The sequence below is a fragment of the Podarcis bocagei genome, assembly GCF_964188305.1.
Source record: "Podarcis bocagei genome assembly, chromosome: 15".
Lineage (NCBI taxonomy): Eukaryota > Metazoa > Chordata > Lepidosauria > Squamata > Lacertidae > Podarcis > Podarcis bocagei.
In genome coordinates, this window is record NC_138141.1 from 46,747,581 (window position 1) to 46,769,965 (window position 22,385).

The 22,385-nt window shown below is 52.3% G+C and overlaps 1 protein-coding gene across 1 annotated transcript in view; it reads left to right on the plus strand.

Moving 5' to 3' along the window:
- The window catches only part of SUPT6H (SPT6 homolog, histone chaperone and transcription elongation factor), a 43,314-nt gene extending 21,136 nt beyond the window's left edge, over nucleotides 1-22,178 (plus strand). Inside the window, exons 15-37 of the mRNA XM_081172342.1 lie at nucleotides 282-432; nucleotides 982-1,136; nucleotides 2,514-2,709; nucleotides 3,489-3,628; nucleotides 3,722-3,839; nucleotides 4,600-4,676; nucleotides 5,908-6,043; nucleotides 7,204-7,341; nucleotides 8,952-9,119; nucleotides 10,625-10,752; nucleotides 11,520-11,727; nucleotides 11,835-11,982; nucleotides 12,562-12,704; nucleotides 13,170-13,310; nucleotides 14,200-14,395; nucleotides 14,990-15,228; nucleotides 15,320-15,433; nucleotides 15,742-15,866; nucleotides 16,810-16,922; nucleotides 17,619-17,696; nucleotides 17,786-17,952; nucleotides 19,877-20,067; nucleotides 21,147-22,178. Of these exons, the coding sequence (XP_081028468.1) occupies nucleotides 282-432; nucleotides 982-1,136; nucleotides 2,514-2,709; nucleotides 3,489-3,628; nucleotides 3,722-3,839; nucleotides 4,600-4,676; nucleotides 5,908-6,043; nucleotides 7,204-7,341; nucleotides 8,952-9,119; nucleotides 10,625-10,752; nucleotides 11,520-11,727; nucleotides 11,835-11,982; nucleotides 12,562-12,704; nucleotides 13,170-13,310; nucleotides 14,200-14,395; nucleotides 14,990-15,228; nucleotides 15,320-15,433; nucleotides 15,742-15,866; nucleotides 16,810-16,922; nucleotides 17,619-17,696; nucleotides 17,786-17,952; nucleotides 19,877-20,067; nucleotides 21,147-21,333 (3,457 nt within the window). The 3' untranslated portion in view covers nucleotides 21,334-22,178. The remainder of the gene's footprint in view (nucleotides 1-281; nucleotides 433-981; nucleotides 1,137-2,513; nucleotides 2,710-3,488; nucleotides 3,629-3,721; nucleotides 3,840-4,599; nucleotides 4,677-5,907; nucleotides 6,044-7,203; nucleotides 7,342-8,951; nucleotides 9,120-10,624; nucleotides 10,753-11,519; nucleotides 11,728-11,834; nucleotides 11,983-12,561; nucleotides 12,705-13,169; nucleotides 13,311-14,199; nucleotides 14,396-14,989; nucleotides 15,229-15,319; nucleotides 15,434-15,741; nucleotides 15,867-16,809; nucleotides 16,923-17,618; nucleotides 17,697-17,785; nucleotides 17,953-19,876; nucleotides 20,068-21,146) is intronic.
- The last annotated feature ends 207 nt before the right edge of the window (nucleotides 22,179-22,385 follow it).

A 22,385-nucleotide genomic window follows, 5' to 3' on the forward strand; every position in this document is an offset into this window, starting at 1 on the left:
CACACTTTGGTTATAAGCCCAGAACACATTGCAATTAGTTTTAGAATATCAGACACATCAGTACAGAAGCTGGTTGGCAAAGCCTCTTGGGTTTGACCGGGCTGCTTGAATAATGCACGTTTTTAGAAGGCTTCCTGTGGGTGGGTTGTGATGAAGGCGGAGATGGGAGGAAATGGGTGGGTGGGAGTTGTGAATAACAGCTGGAGGCTGGAAGTGTGGAGGGGGGTGATCCTGCGCCCCATCCTGACCCAGCCATGCCCTTGCCTTGGCGCTCTCCACAGCCAGTTCCCCACCCCGGAGGCCGTGCTGGAAGGGGCCTGCTACATGGTCGCCCTGCAGATTGCCCGCGAGCCCTTGGTCCGGCAGGTCCTGCGCCAGACCTTCCAGGAAAGGGCAAAGATCAACGTTGCTCCTACCAAGAAAGGGAAGAAGGTAAAGCGCACCTGCCTGGGTGGTTCTCCCTGGTGAACGGGGGGAATCTGGTGCCAAGGCTCTCTCTGCTGTAGTGGTGGTGGAGCTGTTTGGCTTGGGCTCTGGAGAGAGCCGGGTTCAAATCCCTCTTCGCGTGGCTGTCCCCAAGGCCCAGCCAGTAACTCTGCAAACCCGTTTGCGGCACGCTTGAGAATTCACAGTTCAGCAAGCAAAGGCTTACATTTAAAAACTGAGCAAGCAGAAAATGTGGAAGAGGAAGTGGAAGACCATGGCAATCTGTCTCTCTGTCTCTCAGCCTGGTTCTACCTCACAGGGTTGCTGTGAGGGTGGCGGGAGCAAGAACCTTGAGTTTCCTTGGGTTGGAGGGAAGGCATTAAAACATGCCCAATTGGCAGGGGGGAAGAGAGGCGAGCCCTGGTGGTCGAGGGGAATAGCTGAATTCCAAAAACATTGGCATGGAATTGTCCTGGGAGGGCCTGCTTGGAGTGTTCCTCTCTTCCCCTCCTGAGTCGCTGCCTCCTCTCTCCCCTCCCCTTCTCAAAACGGCAGGATGTGGACGAGGCCCATTACGCCTACTCCTTCAAGTACCTGAAGAACAAGCCTGTGAAGGAACTGCGGGACGACCAGTTTCTGAAGATCTGCCTGGCCAAGGACGAGGGGCTCCTGACCATTGACATCTGCATCGACATGAAGGGCGTTGAGGGGTGAGTCTGTGCCTGAAGACACCCCCCCTTTTCCCCGCTGGGTGAATCTCAATGTCTTTAGGTGGGTAGTAAGTTGCTCCGTGGCAGATCATCTGCTTTGCTTGCATGCAGAAGGTCCCAGGTCCAATCCTGGCGTCTGTCTCCAAGTAGGGCTGCAAAGGACCTGAGTCCATTCCCCTGTAGCATTCCCCAAACCAGGAAGGATTGGACTCTGATTAATAAAATACACACAAGGCTTGATCAGCAAGACTCTGGGAGGAGTGCATATAGTAATCCTGCCTCTCCACCCCTCGGCCCAGGTCGTTTTATTCACAAAAGAACTTTTTACACAGTGTTCGTAAGAACCAATCAGATTTCCCCTGAGGATTAAAAAAAACACAACCCACATGGGACAAAGTCAGATCAGAAGAAATCCTGTTAACTACAAAGACTACTTTGAACATGCCTACGTATCTGAGAGTAAATAAAGCAGGACTAGAGGAATACATTCAGCAAACCCAGAGGTCATAAACAAGCAGTAAAGGAAGGAAGGATGAGGTAGTATTTACAATCTCTTTGTGAACTCCCTTCCTGGCCCTAAGAGCTATCTAAAGATTAACAAACTCAAGAAAAGGTACATCAAAGAAGCTACCTGTCAAATTGATATGTGGATGCTTGCGAAGATAACAGCCCAGGACTCCAGCCTGTCTTTTACAGGATTTATTGAGTGCAAAAACTTAGGTACAGTGCAGAGGTTTTGAAAGCATGTCTGCCTCAATCGCTAGCAGTTTCCGGAAGTGGTTCTCACCTGTTCCCCCTCCAGCAGAAAACCCCCGGAAACCCCCCTCTTCTTTTCCTTTCCTTACATGAAAAACTAAGTGCCGGAAGCTGCTCCTTTCTCTCTTCGATTGCAGCCTTTGAGCTTCTCTCTCTCTCATCTTCCGTGTCTCCTGAAAGTCTCTCCTCCCCCAACTCTGACAAAGTACAGCTGCTCATCAGAGGAGGCTCTCTGTACATTCCTGTCTCTCCCCCCTTCTCTGCGAACCGATCCCTGACACTACCTACTATCTTTATGACTCAGGATGCCCAGTGAAGCAACTGGCCTGTGCTTTTAGAATGCTGAGATGTGTCTGTCAGGCAGAGAAATAGGACATGGATGCAGAGGCATGGATTGATCAGAAATCATATCAAAATGGCTCAAACCCAGTCAACGCAATGCTTGCTCCATATTTTTTTATAATTCCTCATAGCAATCCCACCTGATCACTACAGTCCCCTCTTGTGTTGCCCAGCCAACTGGCATCCAGGGGCCTTTACTGTCTCCCAGTGGTGGGAGGAGTGACAAAGCCATGATGCCTAGGAGCCACTGACCGCCTCCTTCTCCTCCTCCCTTTCCAGCTACGGCAACGACCAGTCCTACTTTGAGGAGATCAAGCAGTTCTACTACCGCGACGAGTTCAGCCACCAGGTGCAGGAGTGGAACCGGCAGCGCACCTTGGCCATTGAGCGGGCGCTCAACCAGTTCCTCTACGTCCAGATGGCCATGGAGCTGAAGAACAAGCTGCTGGTGGAAGCCAAGGAGTTCGTCATCAAGGTGGGTGTCCAATGCTGCCCACCCCAACCCCCCTTGGCTTAGGCCCCTTGTGCTTGGGGAGCAGCTGGCAGGCAGCTCCTGCCTCTGGGAGAGCAGGCCTAGCCTAGATGGTTGCTCAAGGAAGAAGCCTATAATTGTAGAGTTGGAAGGGACCTCTTGGTCCTTTTCTCAAAGTGCTACCACCCTTCCTCTCCAGAGAGGCTGCTTTGCTTTGCACGGAAGAAAGAAAGGATCATTCCTTTTTGCATATTGAATATATGGGTGAGCCAGGTGTTTGCCTCTGCAGGTGACAGTGGGCAACTTTGTGTTTCGAGTATTTGCCCCCGAGATAAAATCACATCATAGAAGTGGCTCCCAAGCTTGGAGGGGGCACAGCCCCCCCAGATCCATAGTCATCCCCCTACCCTATGAAAAGCATCATTCAGAGCAGCTGTTTGCACAACCCACTAATAACAATGAAATTCAAAACAGTAACAATTAATTGCACATTTATTCATAATCCAGTTAAAACTATTTAATTTAATTCAAAAAACCAGAAGAACTTTATTCGGTGAGACCAACTTTTCAAAGCTTTGCCACCTCCAGTTCCCCTTGCCTCTTAGTGCCACCTCGGGAATTCCACCGCCCCCTTTGGGGACCACACTCATGCAGCCCAAAAATGGTTCTTCGAGCTCTGCCCCTTAGATACTTTCTGAGGTTCTGTCAAACCCTCCAAATGGTCCAGGTGGAAGTTTCTTCCAGCGTCTGCCCATGAGTCACCTTCCTCCTTCCTTTTCTAGGCTTGCAGCCGGAAGCTGCACAACTGGCTGAAGGCGGCTCCTTACCGGCCAGACCAGCAGGTGGAGGAAGACGACGACTTCATGGACGAGAACCAGGGGAAGGGCATCCGGGTGCTGGGCATCGCCTTCTCCTCGGCCAGGTATGGAGGCTCCTTGGCAGAGATGTGTCCCCAACGCCCTGGTGGGGTTTCCTCCCCGCTTTTCTAGCGGCGCACCGTTCCTTTTTCTTACAGAGACCACCCTGTCTTTTGCGCCCTGGTGAATGGGGAAGGGGAGGTGACGGATTTCCTGCGCCTGCCGCATTTCACCAAGCGAAGAAACGCCTGGCGGGAGGAGGAGAGAGAGAAGAAGGTGAGGGGAGAAGCTGAAGACTTTGCTAGGAAGCCACCAGATACTTGCAGGAGCTTCTGCTGCAAGGAGTCGGTCTGTGGTTTTCCTCCCACCGCCAGTCTGGAAGTGCAGGGCTGCTGGTGTGTCTCTGGTCTCAGGCCTAGAACATTCTCCCTGCAGTGTGCTGCAACCCTCATCTGAAATACAATACAATACGATACGATAATCTTTATTGACATTGTCTCATACAGAACAGTGAAATTGAAAAAATCTACATCAGACATTCAAAAACCAACAAGCCAGCTATCCCAGCCTAGTTAGCCCCCTAAAAACTGATACCCCATGATTAAATAGGATATACTCCCATAAAGACTACCTTACACAGTGTTTAAAACCAAAATCGCATTTGGATAGAAACTGTTTCTCAGGCGGCTAGTCCTAGTCTTTATAACCCTGTACCTTCTTCCAGAAGGCAGAAGCTGAAAGAGATCATTTCCGGGGTGCGCACTATCTCTGCAGCTTTCTTGTTTCTGATATAGTGGTAGAGTCCTGGGCTCTAAGACCTGGGAGAGACCAGGGTTCAAATCCCCTTCTTCTTTCCCGCCCCCAACTCCCTGGTAGAAATTTGAGCCCATCACAAGCCCTGCCTCCATACTGGCTGAGAGGGCTTTCTTCCCATCACCAAATCACCTGCTTTAGGACCCTTCGTGTGTAAAGTCGCTGTGTTCTGTCCGGTGTCCTTTCTGCCTCCCTCACTCTCTACCCCTTTCTCTGCCCTCAGGCTCAGGATATCGAGACCCTGAAGAAATTCCTGCTCAGCAAGAAGCCCCACGTGGTCACCATTGCAGGAGAGAACAGGTGAGCCACCTGAACAGCAAAAGAGCCTGACTGCTGGATCATGCTCAGGACTCCTCTAATCCACCATCCTGCTCTCACAGCAGCCTGCCAGATGCCTCCTCAGCACATTCAACCCTCATCCCATTTTTTAAAAAAATATTTATCTCCTACTTTTCTGTTTTAAACACAAAACAATCACGACTCCAAGCAGCTTTCATCATACTTTAAAACAGCCAGCTGGAGTGAGGGTGTGTACAGGGCCTGCTGTGTATCATCTACTCCTGGTTTATATTTGGTGTTTTGGTTTTCGGATTGGCTATTTTAAATACTTGGTGCAAGCTGCCTTGAGTGCTTCTGCTGCAACAGGAAAGGAGGATATGAATGTTTTAAGAACAGCAGAAGTTTGCTCAGGAATGAGCAAGTAGCAGCTCAGTGCTGGGAGATGGGGGACCTTTTTCACCCTGAAGGCCACATTCCCTTCTGGTTTTTTATTTTAAAATATTTTTTATTACAAATTTGCAACAAATTTTAACGTAATCAAAAATTCAAATTACATTTACATTTCAACCCCCCCCCCCAAACTTCCCTTCCTGGTTTATCACATACTTGTTTCTTCTGCGTATAATATACACCTTATACCCTAAAATTAAAGTTATACATTCTTAATCTATTTTATTTTTTCAACCTTTTAACCACATATTTATATTTTCTATTTATTAATTGCAAGTGCCGGCCACATTCCCTTCTGGATCATAGCTGTCAACATTTCCCTTTTTTAAGGGAAATTCACTTGTTCCGAATAGGATTCCTTGCAAGAAAAGGGGAAAAGTTGACAGCTATGTTCTGGATGCAGCCTGCCAGGGGCCCGCATGATGGGGTGGGCGGGGCCAGAGGCAAAAGTGGGAGGAGCAACAAATGTAAACTGCCTTTGCATGGTAGACTAGGTTCTCCATTCAGGAAACCCTTTGCATCCTTCATCCAGAAAAACGAGAGGCATCATCAGGGTCCAGCCAGGCAAAAACACTCAGGGGAAGGTCCAGCACTGGGCCAGTGGCGGGGTGTGTCCTGAGGGCCAGATAGAGAGGTGGGGGGGGGGTGTCATCCTTTATGTAGAGCAAACACTATGCCCAGACAGGGACAGGATGCCTTCTGCCACACAGCTCCCTCTTTGGGGCCACGAGATGCCGCTCAGTTTGCAACTGTGGTTCGCTCTCTCTCATCTGTTTCCTGCTTCCTCCTCTCCCTTTGCCAGGGATGCCCAGATGCTGATAGAGGACGTGAAGCGCATTGCCCACGAGCTGGACCAAGGGCAGCAGCTCTCCTCCATTGGGGTGGAGCTGGTGGACAATGAGCTGGCCACTCTCTACATGAACAGCAAGAAGTCCGAGGTGAGCCTGGAGACCCTCCCCCCATTGCCCAAACTCGGGACACTTGCTGTCCCCTGCCTGAAGCCCTGGAGAGCCACTGACAGCCAGAGTATGCCCTGCTGAGCTAGACGGACCAAGGGTCTCTGAATGAGCTACCATAGTTTTCCGTGTATAAGGCAAGGTTTTTTGACTTTTAAAATATGTTACAAATTGGGTGTCGTCTTATACATGGAGGGGGCAGACAGGTGGTTTATGTGACTTGTGCGATTGGCAGCATTGGTCAATCTATGGGCAATCCTCCAAAAAAGCTCAACAACTCTGGGCAATCTCCCCCCATTTTCCTAATTTTGAGTCCCCCAAAATAGGGGGTGTCTTATACACGGAAATATACAGTAGTTTCTTGCATAGTGCCTAGCTTTTAAAAAGTGTTTTATTTGTGGTTACAGTCCAGGAGCCTTCAGCAACACAGCAAATTTGAAAACTACACACTTATTAGGAAAACTTATTCCAGGTCTTGATATCAGCTTTTATTTCAGTTGTTTTAATCGTTGTTGATGTTGCTGATTTCCCCCCACCCCTTTCTTGTGATGCTATATCTTATTGCCGTTCATATTACAGTGGTACCTCGGGTTAAGTACTCACCGTATTTTTCGCTCCATAAGACGCACCAGACCACAAGACGCACCTAATTTTTGGAGGAGGAAAACAAGAAAAAAAATATTCTGAATCTCAGAAGCCAGAACAGCAAGAGGGATCACTGCGCAGTGAAAGCAGCAATCCCTCTTGCTGTTCTGGCTTCTGGGATAGCTGCGCAGCCTGCATTCGCTCCATAAGACGCACACACATTTCCCCTTACTTTTTAGGAGGGAAAAAGTGAGTCTTATAGAGCAAAAAATACGGTAATTTGTTCCGGAGGTCCGTACTTAACCTGAAACTGTTCTTAACCTGAAGCACCACTTTAGGTAATGGGGTCTCCTGCTGCCGCGCAGGAGCACAATTTCTGTTCTCATCCTGAAGCAAAATTCTTAACCCGAGGAACTATTTCTGGGTTAGCGGAGTCTGTAACCTGAAGCGTCTGTAACCTGAGGTACCACTGTATTTGGATGTCATGGGAAGTTGCCTCACGTGTGGTTATGAGAGGAGGGCTGTATGAACCCCTTTCTGGTGTGATTCTCTTGCAGACCGAATTCCGGGATTACCCCCCTGTCCTGCGCCAGGCCGTCTCCCTCGCCCGCCGCATCCAGGACCCCCTGATTGAGTTCGCTCAGGTCTGCAGCTCCGACGAGGACATCCTCTGCCTCAAGCTTCACCCTCTGCAGGTAACGCCACCGGGAGAAGAACTCCTTCGGAAAGCAACACTTGCCGTCCTTTGCTCAGCATCAAATTCTGTATCTGTAAAGAAATCCATGTCTGGAGAGGCACTGCTTTTTCATTCAGAAATCTGGTTCAGTCCCTGGGAGTGTGTGAAGGCTTTCAGTTGTCCTTTGAAATCCTGGAGGCCGGCTGTGAAAAGGGCTTGTGTCTGGGGTTGGGGGGCAGGCAGTCATTTTCCATTGCAAGCTGAAGCAGAATAAATCATGTTGAGTCCCTGCCTCTTTATCCCCTTGCCCTTTGATATATTTTAAGATCCACCTTACTCCCACTTTGTTGTAATCTGCTTTAACTGATTTTTTAATATTGTGTTCTTGAATTCTTGTAACCTCCCCCGGGACCTCATGGAGGGGGGAAGGCAGGTAAAATAAATAAATACATGAATTACATTACATTTGTATCCCACCCTTCATCTGCAGATCTCAAGGCAGTTCACAGCATAAAATTACAATAGAAAACATAATAAAAATAAGAATAAAAACAGACCAATAACTCCCCCTCCCACAACACATTTAAAAGGGTATGTCAATCAGTTAAAGGCCCGGTTGAAGAGCAGCGTTTTCACCGGGTGCCTAAAAGTGTATAATGAAGGTGCCCGTTGACAAGGGCTGCCCTGTGCCCTGCAGTCTGCTACCCTGGAGCTGAGCCTTACGGCCCCGGTGTGTGAGTATAGAATATAATAAAATAGAATAGAATTTTATTATTACGGTCACAGACCAGTTCCGGGTCACTTACAATATCAGGAAAATCATAAAACACAACAGGAATACATTGAATTGCAATTGGGTATAACAGAGACAATTCAGCTATAAAATGTAAAGGTACCCCTGCCCGTACGGGCCAGTTGTGTCCGACTCTAGGGTTGTGCACCCATCTCACTTAAGATGCCGGGTGCCAGCGCTGTCCGGAGACACTTCCGGGTCACGTGGCCAGTGTGACGAAGCTGCTCTGGCGAGCCGGCACCAGCACAGCACACGGAAACGCCGTTTACCTTCCCGCTATAAAGCGGTACCTATTTATCTACTTGCACTTAGGGGTGCTTTCGAACTGCTAGGTGGGCAGGAGCTGGGACCGAAAGATGGGAGCTCACCCCGCCGCGGGGATTCGAACCGCCGACCATGCGATCGGCAAGCCCTAGGCGCTGAGGTTTTACCCACAGTGCCATCCGCGTCCCCAATTCAGCTATAGCAGCAGTTAAAAATATAGATTAAATCTTGATCACTAAAATATAACCTAAAATTATCATTTAAAACCTTAATCATTTTGGTAGTACAGCTTGTTCCCTGAGTTTTATGGCAGTCACACAGAATTTGGCCACCCTTAGTGTGAGTTTTAGACACTGAAGTTCAGACCCATTTGGAGATTTTTGTATAACAGGAGTGATAAATACCGAGCATATATCCCCGTAGAAATGGCAGTGTAACAAGGCATGAGAGACAGTTTCTACCTCCATCAAGCTGCAGGGGCAGACTCCTTCCACGTATGGTTTACCCTCGAATCTGCCCTGCAATAAGGCAGATGGCAGCCCGTTGAGGTGGGTGTGTTTTTTCTCCCCCAGGAGCACGTGGTGAAGGAGGAGCTGCTGAACTCCCTGCACTGCGAGTTCATCAACCGTGTGAACGAGGTCGGGGTGGACGTCAACCGGGCCATCGCTCACCCACACAGCCAGGCCCTCCTGCAGTACGTCTGTGGCCTGGGGCCCCGCAAGGGCACTCACCTGCTGAAGGTAAGCAGAAAGCCCTAACAAGTCAAAGACGGCACTTGCGTAAGTCTCCCCCTTGAGGCCAGGGTGGCCTCACTCTGCCTCCTGGTAGTAGGGGCCTGTCCTGCTTCCAGCTCTGGGTTGGTTCAGTCTCCAGGGAATGATCCTTGCCTGAAATTCTACAGAGCTGCTGGCAGTCTGTGTAGGCGGCACTGAGCTATATGGACCCAACAGTCGTATCTTGGTAGAAGACAGCTTCCTGTGTTTCCATTTAAAAATCTCTTCATTTAGAATCATGAGGACTAGGGTTTTCCTTTTGAAGGGAAGTAGCTTTAGGTTAGTGGTAGAGCACCTGCTTCGTATGGGAACGACTGAATGCCTGAAGCCCTGTGGACAACACTGAGCTACGTGGAACTGTAGGGGAAACACTAGTTTCCCTTACTGGAGGTCAGTAATAAATCAATCGGCGTTTATTTTGCGCATGCAAGGCGGCAGCCCTAATGCGGAAGTCACTGCAAAGAATTCAAATGCAGTACAAGCATAGGTGCAGCAACAAAAAATCATCCACCCCTTCATTCCGCTTCATTCGCTCAACACCGTCGTGAAGCATCGTTTCAGCGCCACTAACCAACCAGCAGTTTGCTCCTTTTGACACAAACGGTCCCTTTCGCTGGTACTCTGTTTTACACCACCGGCTGTGCAGAAGTCCTTGATCTGCAGTTCTCTTTTCAGCTTCTACGCCATTTGTTGCATTCTGCATCTCCTGATGTCTCCTGATGTTCTCTTTTCTGTAACATGGCTCACTGGCTCCTTTTCAGCCACGTCAGCTGTGGCCTTGTCTTTCCCCCTCCTTACAGTTTCTTTTCAGGGCAACGTAACGATTTATCTGTTTTGGCCTCTTGGTATAAGGCAGCCTCCTACACTCGTGTATTACGGAAGAGGCCCAGCTCAGCAGGAGAGCTGCCTGCCTCGCAAGCAGAAGTTCCCAGGTTCAGTCCAGCTGAAAAAGGGATAGGCAGGAAGTGACAGGACAGGGCTTTCTCTGCCCTGGGACCTTGCGGAGCCCCTGCCAGTCAGAGGAGGCTACAGGGAGCTTAGAGGGACATCCTGTCTGAGCATAAGGCAAGAGGACATGGCTTTGAGGCCCTTGCCCAGGCCACCCAACCTCCTTATATAAGGCACCTCCTTTCTGCCAGGACGAAATGCCTCCCTCTGGGCAGAGCTGTGCCACATAATTCCTGCTCTGCATTTGTAAAAACTCAAATCTTTTCGTGTGGCGGCACCTGCACTTTGGAACTCCCTGCCGTTTTACCCCAGGCAGGCCCTTTCGCTGTGTTCCTTAAAGCACCTGCCAAAAACATTTTTTAATTTAGACGAAGCCTACTCGGATGCCTAGATTGCTGGCCTGTTTTTAGTTTTAATTTTTGGAATGTTTTAATTGTTTCTTATTAACAATAAGGTTTTCTACGATCAAACAGCACATGATTTTTTATGAAATGAAATAAAGGAATGCTCTGTGCCCCTCTTAGATCCTGAAGCAGAACAACACCCGGCTGGAGAACCGGACCCAGCTGGTCACCATGTGCCACATGGGGCCTAAAGTCTTCATCAACTGTGCCGGCTTCATCAAGATCGACACAGCATCGCTGGGCGACAGGTGAGCAAGCGGGGCGGCAGCGGGTGGTGGTGGTGAACTGTTCAAGGAGGCCAGAGGTTTCCCTCCCTGTCCTTCAGGTTGGTTCACAGGATAAAGCAAGGATCAGCAAGCTTTTTCAGCAGGGGGGCGGTCCACTGTCCCTCAGACCTTGGGGGGGGGGCTGGGCTATAGTTTGAGGGGGGGGGAATCAACAAATTCCTATGCTCCACAAATAACCCAGAGATGCATTTTAAATAAAAGGACATATTCTGCTGTAAAAACACGCTGACTCCCAGACCGTCTGCGAGCCGGATTGAGAAGGCGATTGGACCGGATCTGGCCCCCGGACCTTAGTTTGCCTACCCATGGGATGAACTCACAATGTTTTGATTACTATTATTTTTTATAAATGGTTCTATAGATTTTTTAAATAAATAAAATAAAATAAAAGAGAGAGAGCCTGGCTGCTGGATCAGGCTAGAGGCTCAGCATTGTGTCCTCACCATGGGCAGTCAGATGCCTGCAGGAAGCCCCCAGGTGGGATCCAAACAAGAGAGCCCTCTCCCCTCCTGGGGCTTCCAGCAACAGGTCTTCAGAGGCATCCTGCCTCCCGCAGTAGAGGTGCAGAACAGCCATTGTGGCTGGACTCCACTGGGAGCCTTCTGTTCCTCCGTGAATTTGTCAGGACTTCCTTCTGTTCCAGGGGGTCTCGGTCGCCTTTGCAAGACCAGCGCACTCCAGTTTTTCACACCTTCTGCTCAGTCCTCCCTTTCCTTCTCTTTTTGTAGCACGGACTCCTACATCGAGGTCTTGGACGGCTCCAGGGTCCACCCGGAGACCTACGAGTGGGCCCGGAAGATGGCCGTTGACGCCCTGGAGTACGACGAGTCAGCTGAGGATGCCAACCCGGCCGGAGCTCTGGAGGAGATCCTGGAAAACCCAGAGCGCCTGAAGGACCTGGACCTGGACGCCTTTGCCGAAGAGCTGGAGAGACAGGTTGGTGGCGGGAGGAGCCCTGAGGGGCTTGGATGGGGGGCAGGGAGAACCTGACCCTCCGGTTTTCACGTCTCCTTTTTCTGTCTGTCTGTCTCCCTCTCTCTCAGGGCTATGGTGACAAGCACATCACCCTGTATGACATCCGAGCCGAGCTGAGCTGCCGCTACAAGGACCTGAGGAGCCCCTACCGCTCCCCCAACTCGGAGGAGGTCTTCAACATGCTGACGAAGGAGACACCCGAGACGTTCTATATAGGTAGGAGATGTTCTATATATGTCTGCCTCTCCCCTCGGGGCAAGGCTACCGAGGAGGAGGAGGGCAGTTGCTGTTCCGGTGCTTAGGGCCAGAGAAGTGGTGGCATTGATGGAGACTGGTGGGGGGGGTGTCACCAGCACACCCCCTGGGGCCACCAATGTGCTGCCAGCCTTCTTTATTTATTTGGGTTTTGGGGATAAAGATTTGATTTCATTTTATAGCAAGTATAAAACAGAGAGAATGGCTGCAACAGCATATGAAAATCACAACCAAAAGGGGTTGCGAAACACCTTGTGCACCCATAAACCCCACCCTTCCTATCCCACCTGTGCCAACTTTTAAACATCTCTAGAAAACATTTCTATTCCTCTAGGCCTATGCAGGCAATTAAGAGTGCTTCCTTCCCCAAAGGTCTGCTTTTGACTTTCTAAATATGGTTTATATGGCTTTTATTACATGGCTTTATGTATTCTCACTGTAAACTGCTTTGAGAGAGAGAGAGAGAGAGAGAGAGAGAGAGAGAGAGAGAGAGAGAGACGTATACAAATATTTGTACAATTAATCAACCTCCATCCCCAGGTAAACTCATCATCTGCAACGTGACGGGGATAGCCCACCGGCGGCCCCAGGGGGAGAGCTACGACCAGGCCATCCGGAACGATGAGACGGGCCTGTGGCAGTGCCCCTTCTGCCAGCAGGACAACTTCCCCGAGCTCAGTGAGGTAACAGAGCAACACTAGTGTGGTGCAGTGGTTGGAGAGGGTCAGACTGGGACCTGGAAAACTAGGGTTCAAGTCTTCATTCAGCCACGGAGCTTGCCGGGTAGCCATCACTGTGTCTCAGCATAATCTGCATCGCAGGGTTGTTGCAAGGATAAAATGAGGAGGTGGAGAACCGTATAGACCACTTTGAGCTCCTTGGAATAAAAGTTGGAATATAAATGCAACAAATGAATAGATCTGCGCCATCAGCAAGTCTCGTTCCCTGGCAGCTGCTGCGAGGCTTGCTAGGCAGGGGCGCCTCACCTGGCCAGGCCTTTGGAGAGATCCCGGCTGAGGGCGCACATGGCCAGCCAAGCAGCCACTTGTGTGTGTGTGTGTGTGTGTGTTTGCCTGGGTCCTGGTTAGGCAGAGCTCCACCCTCCGCCCTCCTTTTGTCGTGACTTTGCTTCCTCTGCTCCGTTCCAGGTCTGGAACCACTTTGACAGCGGCTCTTGCCCCGGCCAGGCCATCGGGGTGAAGACACGGCTGGACAACGGCGTCACGGGCTTCATCCCGACCAAGTTCCTCAGCGACAAGGTGGTCAAGCGGCCAGAGGAGAGGGTCAAGGTAGGCCATTTCCCTGCCTCCAACCCCCTGCAATTTAAGTATCACAGCTATAGAATCCCGGACAGGTGGCCACCCAACCTCTGTCTAAAAACCACCCGTGAACTTCCACGGGAGCCCCTTCCACCACTGAACAGCTCTGACTGCCAGAAAGTTCTTCCTGATGTTGAGTCGAAATCTCCTTTCTTGTAACATGGAGCCATGGGTTCGAGTCTTACCCTCCAGAGCAGGAGAAAACAATCTTTTATATATATATTTTATTAATTTTATTTTAATGTAGCATTTTCAACAATTATAAAACATACTTTTATATCTTATACAGGCTTTTTTTTACTTCCGCTAATCACATCTGAAAAATTTCCAGTCTTTTCCACTTAATTTGCATTTCTTTCTTTCATTGTTACATATAAGTATCATAACTAATGTCTTTCTTCTTTATCTTCTTTACAATATTTCACATATTCCTCCTTACAGAACTTCTTGTAGTCCCACTAGCGTAATTTATTGATTACAGTTGCTCTTCAAATAGTTTGTATATTTCTTCCAGTCTTCTGTGAATATCTGGTCCCGCAGGTTTCGAATCCTTCCTGTCATCTTGTCCAATTCTTCATAGGCCATTAACTTCGTCTGCCATTTTTCTTTCATCGGTATTTCTTCTTGCTTCCTTTTCTGGGCCAACAGGAGAAAACCATCTTGTTCCCTCTTCCCTGAGAGCCCTTGAGATAGTTGAAGATGGCTCTCCTATCTCCTCTCAGTTTCCTCTTTCCCAGGCTAAACGTACCCAGTTCCATCAACCGTTCCTCATCAGACTTGGCTTCCTTGCTCCTCTCGCTTGCCCTCCTCTGCGCACCTCTTTCTCCTCCCGCTGACTGTCTGCCTCTGTCTTGCCCAGGTGGGGATGACCGTCCACTGCAGGATCATGAAGATCGACATTGAGAAGTTCAGCGCCGACCTGACCTGCCGGACGTCGGACTTGATGGACAAGAGCAACGAGTGGAAGCTTCCCAAAGACACCTACTACGACTTTGATGCCGAGGCCAGTGACCACAAGCAGGAGGAGGAGTACAAGAAGAGGCAGCAACGCACCAGTGAGTCCCTGGCGCTCAGCCGGCGGTCTTGGGGGCAGCCAAGGGGGTGGGCTGTGGTCCCAGTCACTGGGGAAGTGACCAATAGAAAGAGCCTGTTGGATCAGCCCAGTGGCTCATCTGGTCCATAATCCTGTTCTTCCAGTGGCCAAGCAGATGCCCCTTATGGGAATCCCGCAAGCACCAGAGCGTTCTCCCCTCTTGTGGCTTCCAGAAGCAACTGTGGAGGCAGAGCCTAGCCATTATGGCCAGTAGCCATCGATAGCCCTCTCCTCCTCCTCCTCCTCCTCCATGAATTTCTCCAGTCCTCTTTTAAAACCATCTAGTTTGGTGGCCATCCCTGCCTCCTGTGGCAGGGAATTCCACAGTTTAACTTTGCGCTGCTTGGAAGGACTTTCTTTGAGCTGTCTCGTGTCTCCCAATACCCCACTTTGCTGGGTGTCCACAAGGTCAAGTGTTATGAGAAAAGGAGAAAGCTTTCCTCTTCCTGCTCTCACCATGCATAACTCGTGCTGTGTTCCCTCGAATTCACCTTTCTTCCAAGCAAGAAAGCTCAGTGCGCTGCTGCCTGTCTGCCTCTCTTCCCCCTCTCCACAGCGTACATCAAGCGTGTGATAGCCCACCCCTCCTTCCACAACATCAACTTCAAGCAGGCTGAGAAGATGATGGAGACCATGGACCAGGGAGATGTCATCATCCGCCCCAGCAGCAAAGGAGAGAACCACCTGACGGTCACCTGGAAAGTCAGCGACAACATCTACCAGCATGTAGACGTCCGCGAGGAGGGGAAGGAGAACGCCTTCAGCCTGGGGGCTACCCTCTGGATCAACACAGAAGTGAGTCCGGAGGCAGAAAGCCTGGTGGGCTTGTGGGGAAACCCACCTTGACCCCTCCGCCTGTAACCCTCTCTGCCTTTTCCGCCCCAAGGAGTTTGAGGACCTGGACGAGATTGTTGCCCGCTATGTGCAGCCAATGGCGTCCTTCGCCAGAGACCTGCTCAGCCACAAATACTACCAGGATTGCAACGGGGGAGACAGGAAGGTGAGTGCACACACATTGGGCAGAGCTGAGCTTGGGGGCTTCTCTTGTCAAGGAAGAAGTGAGCCATGGGTGCTCCCTGCCCCTGTGAGTTGGCACTGCCGCTGGGGGAGAGGAACTTCCCTGGGAAAAGAGCCTAACCAGTGCCCACCAGGTGAGTCATGCTGACTGGGCTTCGCAGCATATCCAAAAGCCCCTTGACTTCCCCCGGGCGGCCATTCAAGGAGGGGAGAAGCCCCTGCTCTGGATCCCCACCCCCTTCAGAAGCAGCGTTGATAGCCCATTCTGTTACTGCTCTGTCCGTGTGCCAGAAACTGGAGGAGCTCCTGATCAAGACCAAGAAGGAGAAGCCCACCTTCATCCCCTACTTCATCTGCGCCTGCAAAGAACTTCCGGGCAAATTCCTGCTGGGCTACCAGCCACGGGGCAAGCCCAGGTGAGTTCCCCGCCGCCCCCGGGACTAGTCCTTGCAGGAACAGGGGAGGTGAAGATAAGGTCCTCTTGGGGGATCACTTTCCCCCTCCTGCCCACCCCCAACAAACCCCCTTTGGCTTGGAAGCTGCTTTAGGCTGGGCCATTTCTCCATCTAGCCCCATAATGGACAGCGGCTCCCCAAGAAAGAGCAGCTTTCCTGATACCTTCTCAGGAGGTGCTGTGGTCCTTCTGCGCGCAAAGCTAGACTGAGACCCAAGCCTGCTGACAGGCATTATTCCTGATGCTGAAGGGGTGGGAATGGTCAGAGGCAAGGAGAGGTGTCTTCAGAAGGAGCTTCAGAAGCTCAGGTGCAGAAATGCAAATTCCGAAGTCCATCCAGTTCTCAAAACACCTGCAGGAGGGCTTGGGGTTGATGCCCAGGGAGAAGGGGACCTTCCGGATGTGTCTGGACTCCAGCAACAAAGGAGGAGGATAGGAGTTGGAGCCCAGCAACATCTAGTGCCAACTCCCCGCAAGGTCTGGGCTCTTTCAACAGAGCTGCCATGTTTGGAGAAGGGCTGTTGCTCAGTCTGACTCTGAGTGACCTTCTCCACACAGAGATGTGTCGATTGGCTCACTGCATTTAGAGAACGCTTTCTTGCAAGGCACCTGAGGTTCTTTACCATTTTAAATTATGAGAATAAGCAAATGCTGCAAGATATTTTCAGGCCAGCTTCAGGAGCTGGTGGCAGGAACTCCCTGGCCTGGCCTCTCTTGCTTTTGCCCTTCCTCAGGACAGACGTGTCTTAAGTAGTCCCAGGAAACTGGGGGGGGGGGTGTCCTCTTGGGTGGTGGATGGCCCAGTCTCCCTGGCCTGGGCCTCATCACTTCCCACCTTGGGATGACTCTGAGCGGGGGTGTTCAACTCAATGTCACCAGGGTGGGGGCCACTTCTCTCCCCGTAGGATTGAGTATGTGACGGTTACGCCTGAAGGCTTCCGGTACCGCAGCCACATCTTTCCCACGATCAACGGGCTTTTCCGATGGTTCAAGGATCACTATCAGGATCCTGTGCCAGGTAATCCCAGCCCCAATTGGGGGACAAAATCGGGGTCAGCGAGAGGCTTCATGTGTATCATGGGGATGGGGGAAAGGTGGTAGCCGTGAACCAGAAAGGCCGCTTCTGACAAAATAGCATGCCCCACTGCGGGGCAGGAGACAGGCTCGATGGCCCCTCCAACGTCGCCCGAGGGCAGGGGTGGGGAGCCAGTGCCCGGCCCCCCGTTATGATATTGTTTGACTCCTTCCCATTGGCCATGCTCGCTGCAGTGGCAGATGGGAATTGGAGTCCAGCAACCTCTGGAGAGCGTCAGGTTCCCCCTCCGTGCCCTAGAGCTAGCTAGCCTTCTTCCTCTCTCCTCGGTTGTGAGCACACACTGGGACCTTGTGAGCGTGGGGTGCTGTCAGCTTTGAGGACAAGAGGGGATTGATGGAACTGGGACTCCAGCCTTCTGCTTCCTGTCTCCCTCTGAGGCAGCCTGGTGGGACGGCCACCCCCAGGTGGTGGTTATGGGTAGAGGAGGCCTGATGGGGCTGGAGAGCCGACGGAGAGAGCTTTACTTCCCAGCCCTCTTGACTGTTGGAGCAGCTGCCCTCATTCTGTTGCATGCGGAGGGGGGGTAGATGCCCCATTGGCAAGCAGACCACAGTCCACTTGTGTAGCGACTTGGTCAGATCCCCAGCCCCCGCAATTCACCTCTCTTCCCACCCCCAGGAGTCACCCCCAGCAGCAGCAGCAGGACCAGGACTCCGGCTTCCATCAACGCGACTCCCGCAAACATCAACCTGGCAGGTGAGTCCCCTCTACCGCTGCCTCCCCTGCTTTTCCCGCCTGCTCTTGGCGTCTTTGCTCACGGGCTCCACCTCGCTTCTGCCCCGCAGACCTGACCCGAGCGGTGAATGCCCTGCCACAGAACATGACCTCGCAGATGTTCAGCGCCATCGCGGCCGTGACGGGCCAGGGGCAGAACCCCAACGCCACCCCTGCGCAGTGGGCCTCCAGCCAGTACGGCTACGGAGGCAGTGGCGGCGGGAGCAGCGCTTACCACGTAGGTGAACGCAGGAAGAGAGGGGCCGGGTGGGGCAGAGGGCGGGGACTGGGGGGCACCGGGTGGGGCTGCTCTAGACTCGTTCTTCTGGTTTTCGGGGCAGCACGTCCCAGCCAGCGCTCAGGCTCCGGTTAAGGTAAGAATCATAGAGTTGGAAGGGTCCCCAATGGTCAGTAGTCCAACCCGCCTCCCCGGCCTGCTCTTGATTGTTCACACATCTGCCTTCCTTTGGGAAGGACAGTGGCTCAGCAGTACAGCATCTGCCTTGCGTGTGGAAGGTCCCAGATCCCGTCTGGGTTGGGAGACAACCCCTGCCAGTCAGTGTAGGCAGCACTGAGCTAGATGGACCCAAGGTCTGACTTGCTTCCTAGCTGGGCATCTTCTTTTCTCAAAGTGTGGGTATCGCAGCGTCGCCTGCATGCGATTCCACCGTTTTTCTTCACGTTGCGTTTTCTTCCACTAAACAGAGTAGATGAAAGGGAAATCGGCCGCGGGCAAGTGAGTAGCCCCCACTCTAAAGGAATGTGCTGGGGGGGTAGTATGGGGGAGGCAGGCTGGACGCTGGCAAGGGGGAGAGGACGTGGAGGACGCAGCTAAGCTGCCAGCGAGAAAAGGCTTAGCGGAGGAAGAATTTGCTGAGCCGACAGGCAGGCCGGCAGCGCTTGGCCGGCTGAGCTTGCTAATCGCCCGGCAGGCAGGGGCTGTGAGTGGAAGGGCCTCTGGTCCTCCCACTGACCTGGAATTAAGGGCACCTTCCTCCGCTCTTAATCCTGGCACCTCACAAACACTTGGCGGTGCCCTGCGGAGCGCAGTCAGGAGAGGGGGCTGCGTCTCGGGCAGAGGGCATCTGCTTTGCAGGCAGAAAGTCCCTAGTTCAGACCCCAGTGGCTCCTCCAAGTGGGGCTGGGGAAAAGACCTCCTGCCTGAAACTCCCCTGGAGAGATGCTGCCAGTCTGTGTAGACAGGGCTGAGCTAGATGGAGGCAACAGTCTGATTTGGTATAAGGCAGCCTCCTCTTAAATCGGCCTTTAAGGCAGAACCATGAGGACCAGGATCTTGTTACATTTTTAGGAAAAGAGCAGCAGCAGCTCAGGAGCAGAGCACCTGCTTCGCGTGCAGAAGGTCCCTGGCTCAATCTATTTTTACTCAGCGTTAACTGCTTTTCATTCTGAATTTTGAATGGCTGAAATGCACACTGGGACCTGCCAGTAAAGGGTGGGTTATAACGATGATGAGGGGCTGGGCATGCCCCCCAACTTGAAGCCTTGCGGAGCTGCTGACTCGGCAGAAGGCAGTCTCCTTTGACCTCCCGTCTCCTGATGGCACACGGACTGGCTGGACGCAGAGGAACGGTGTGGGGAGCCCTCAACAGAAAAAGGCTCAGAGGGAGGAGAGGGAACAGACTGGGAAGAGGAGGTTGAAACGGAAGGGGTAACAGTGGGCAGAAAGAATATTTGACAGAGAGCAGTCCAGACTCAGAGACAGAAGAAGCCGCCAGTGGCCTCCCTCTCCCCCATGGCCTCCCCGAACCAGAAGCGGCATGAAGAGGGAGAAGCAGAGGCAGGTGCATTGGCATAGTCTCAGATTACTTGTCAGGGACCTGGTGGGGGAGGGAGGTTTAGGCAGATGTGGGAAAGCAGGGACCTCTTCCTCAGTCCCCACAACTGCCTCATAGGGGCAAGACCTACTGGAACCAGTTGCTGTGCTCACTAGGCCTGGCCTCCTGAGTCAACTTTGCTTCCTTGAATAAAGAGTTAGCATCACTGACGCCGTGTGATTGATTGTTCACCTGCTCCTGACAGCTGGCCGCCTGCGCCCATGACGGTGGCTCCACGAGCTCCTTTTTGAGGGCTCCCACTCAGCCCTTTTCCGTCATTGGCTAATCTGTACTTTAATCTCTTTGTCTCTCTCTCTCTTGCTCCAGGTCTTCACGACTCCTGCCCAGCAGCCGGTGGCCACCCCACTTCTGACCCCCAGCTACTCCTACACGACCCCCAGCCAGCCCATCACCACCCCCCAGTACCACCAGCTCCAGGCCAGCACCACGCCCCAGTCCACCCAGTCTCAGCCCCAGTCCCAGCCGTCCTCCAGCTCAGCGCAGAGGCAGCAACCCAAGTGAGTGCTGCAAAAAGGCTCCTTGTTTTATTATTTACTTTAATGACGTTGCATTTCTATCCCACCTTTTCCTCCAAGGAGCTCAAGGCGATGTACATGGTTCTCATTTAATCCTCACGGCAGCCCTGTGAGGTAGGCTAGGCAAAGACCCAGTGAGCTTCATGGTCCTAGTCCAGTGCTCTAAAACCACTATGCCACACTGGTTCATGATGGAGAAGTGGGGAGGTTGGAGAGGGAAGGGGGAGAGGAAGAAACCATGGAGGGAGAAAATTGGGGTGGGGTGAGACAAGGAGGAAAGGGCAGCACAGTTCAGTCAATTGATCAGTTGGGTTAAAAATATTCTTGATCTTTGGGGAGATTTGTGGAACACCTGGAGAGGGAAGGCTGGATTAAAACAAGCATTTTTCAAAACCAAAAATTAAAAACAATGGCAGGCAGCTCTTTAGAAGAGACTCCCCCCCCCCTATGTTTTGTGTGCATTTCAGTCTCTCTCACAGACTCCTCCAAGGCAGCGCTCACCTGCTGCAGCATCTCCAGGTAGGGCTGAGGAGGGACCCTCTGCCTGAACCTTTGACATAGCTCTGGTGTATCTCTCTAAGCCGCAGTCCTGCACCAAGAGCTCCAGAAACACAGCGCTCTCTGGATCAGCCCAGCGTCCGAAACGCCCACTGTTCTAGGCGCATTTTGCGACTGGGAATTCGTGCGAGTAGTTTCTGAGCTCAGAGGAGCAGTACTGCACCTAAGATTTCAGGTTAAAACTGCAGCCTGGAAGGAAAGGAGGACATTTTTCTGCCTCCCCACTTCCAGCCAGTCTCTGAAGACAGGAGAAGAAGCCCTCTTAAGGGATGGGCATTGGAAGGACTAGGCCGTGTGAAAAATGAGCATAACAGTTTAGCTGCCGTTCATTCATTTTCAGCTTTGCATTCTTGTTGTTTAAAAAAGTGCGCCTAGACATTCTGTTGTTGCTCCCGTAACTTTGGTTTAAGGTGCCCTTTAGCCTCCAGCTTTCCTCTCTCCTTTTCTAGCACTGGATTGGCCTGTTGTCCTTGACCTTCTTCCTTTCTCCCCCCCCTGCCCAGGTCCAGCAGCCACACGGCCATCGACTGGGGCAAGATGGCGGAGCAGTGGCTGCAGGAGAAGGAGGCCGAGCGGAGGAAGCAGAAGCAGCGGCTGACCCCCCGCCCCTCACCCAGCCCCATGATCGAGAGCACGCCCATGTCGGTCGCCGGAGACGCCACCCCGCTGCTAGATGAGATGGACCGGTAGTCCTGCTCCCCTCGCTGCCGCCGGAGACCCCATCCCTCCCTCCCTCCTGCCGGCTGGCCACCTCTCTCGGGGTCTTTGTTTCCTTTGCCCTGGACACTCGAGGCATGTGCCAGGGACGCTGGGCAGCGCCCTCCTTGTGGGTTGGAGAGGAGAGGCCCTTGTGTATATACTGGCAGCGGAGGCAGCCTTTCTGCTGGGCGGGGCGCCAGTCCTGACCCGGCCCTCCCGCTGCTCTTCTGCGCTTTGCTCTCGCAGCCGGCGTCAGCCGGTCCTCCCGCCAGCGATGTTCTCTTTTTCTGAAACCGCCCCTGGAGTGCTGGCCAGATCCGGCTGCGTGGAGGAATAAAACCTTTGGGATTGGGGAGGGCAAGGGGTTCCAGGAGAGGGGCTCTGCCAGTGACTGGGTCAGGGTTTGCTCTCTCAGTCTCTCTCTCTCTCTGTGTCTGTCTGTCTTTCTCTCCCTCCTTCTTCGCTCGTTGCCTGTATTTGTATGTATGAAAAGGGCTTTGCTTTTGCCCACCCCCCTGGCATGCCAGGGCGAGGGGGGGGGCGCTCTGTGGCTGGAAGAGAATCCAGCCTCCCTCGCCCATCAGCTGGCTTTTCCTTGGCACACCCTCTCCGGGACAATATTTATTCAGTTGTGTTACTTTTCAAAAAAAAAGGAGACTGCAGAGTTGAACCTGGGGCGACCGCGGCTTTTGTTTGGGAGCTGCGAAGTACCGGGAGAGTGAGAGTTTTGCGGCAGCCTGAATGCCAAGTAGTGCTCCCCCCCCCTTTACCCACCCCACTGCCCCCCCTCCGCTCACTCCCAACAGCACCGAGGAATAAATAGTGTTTCTACTGAACCTTTGTGGAGGTTTTCTCTCTCCTTGCTTGCCAGCCAAAGAGGGCAGAGACTGAGTCTGACTGGACTCCCTTGCACAAAACCCAGGGCCAAAGCGGGGGCAGTGGGGAGGTTGTGTGTGAGGGGCGGGAGGGAATCTGTGGGGTAGGAGGAACTGGCTTGTGGGGGGGGAGACTCTGGAGATGCAGGGATTTAAGTGCCTTCCTTT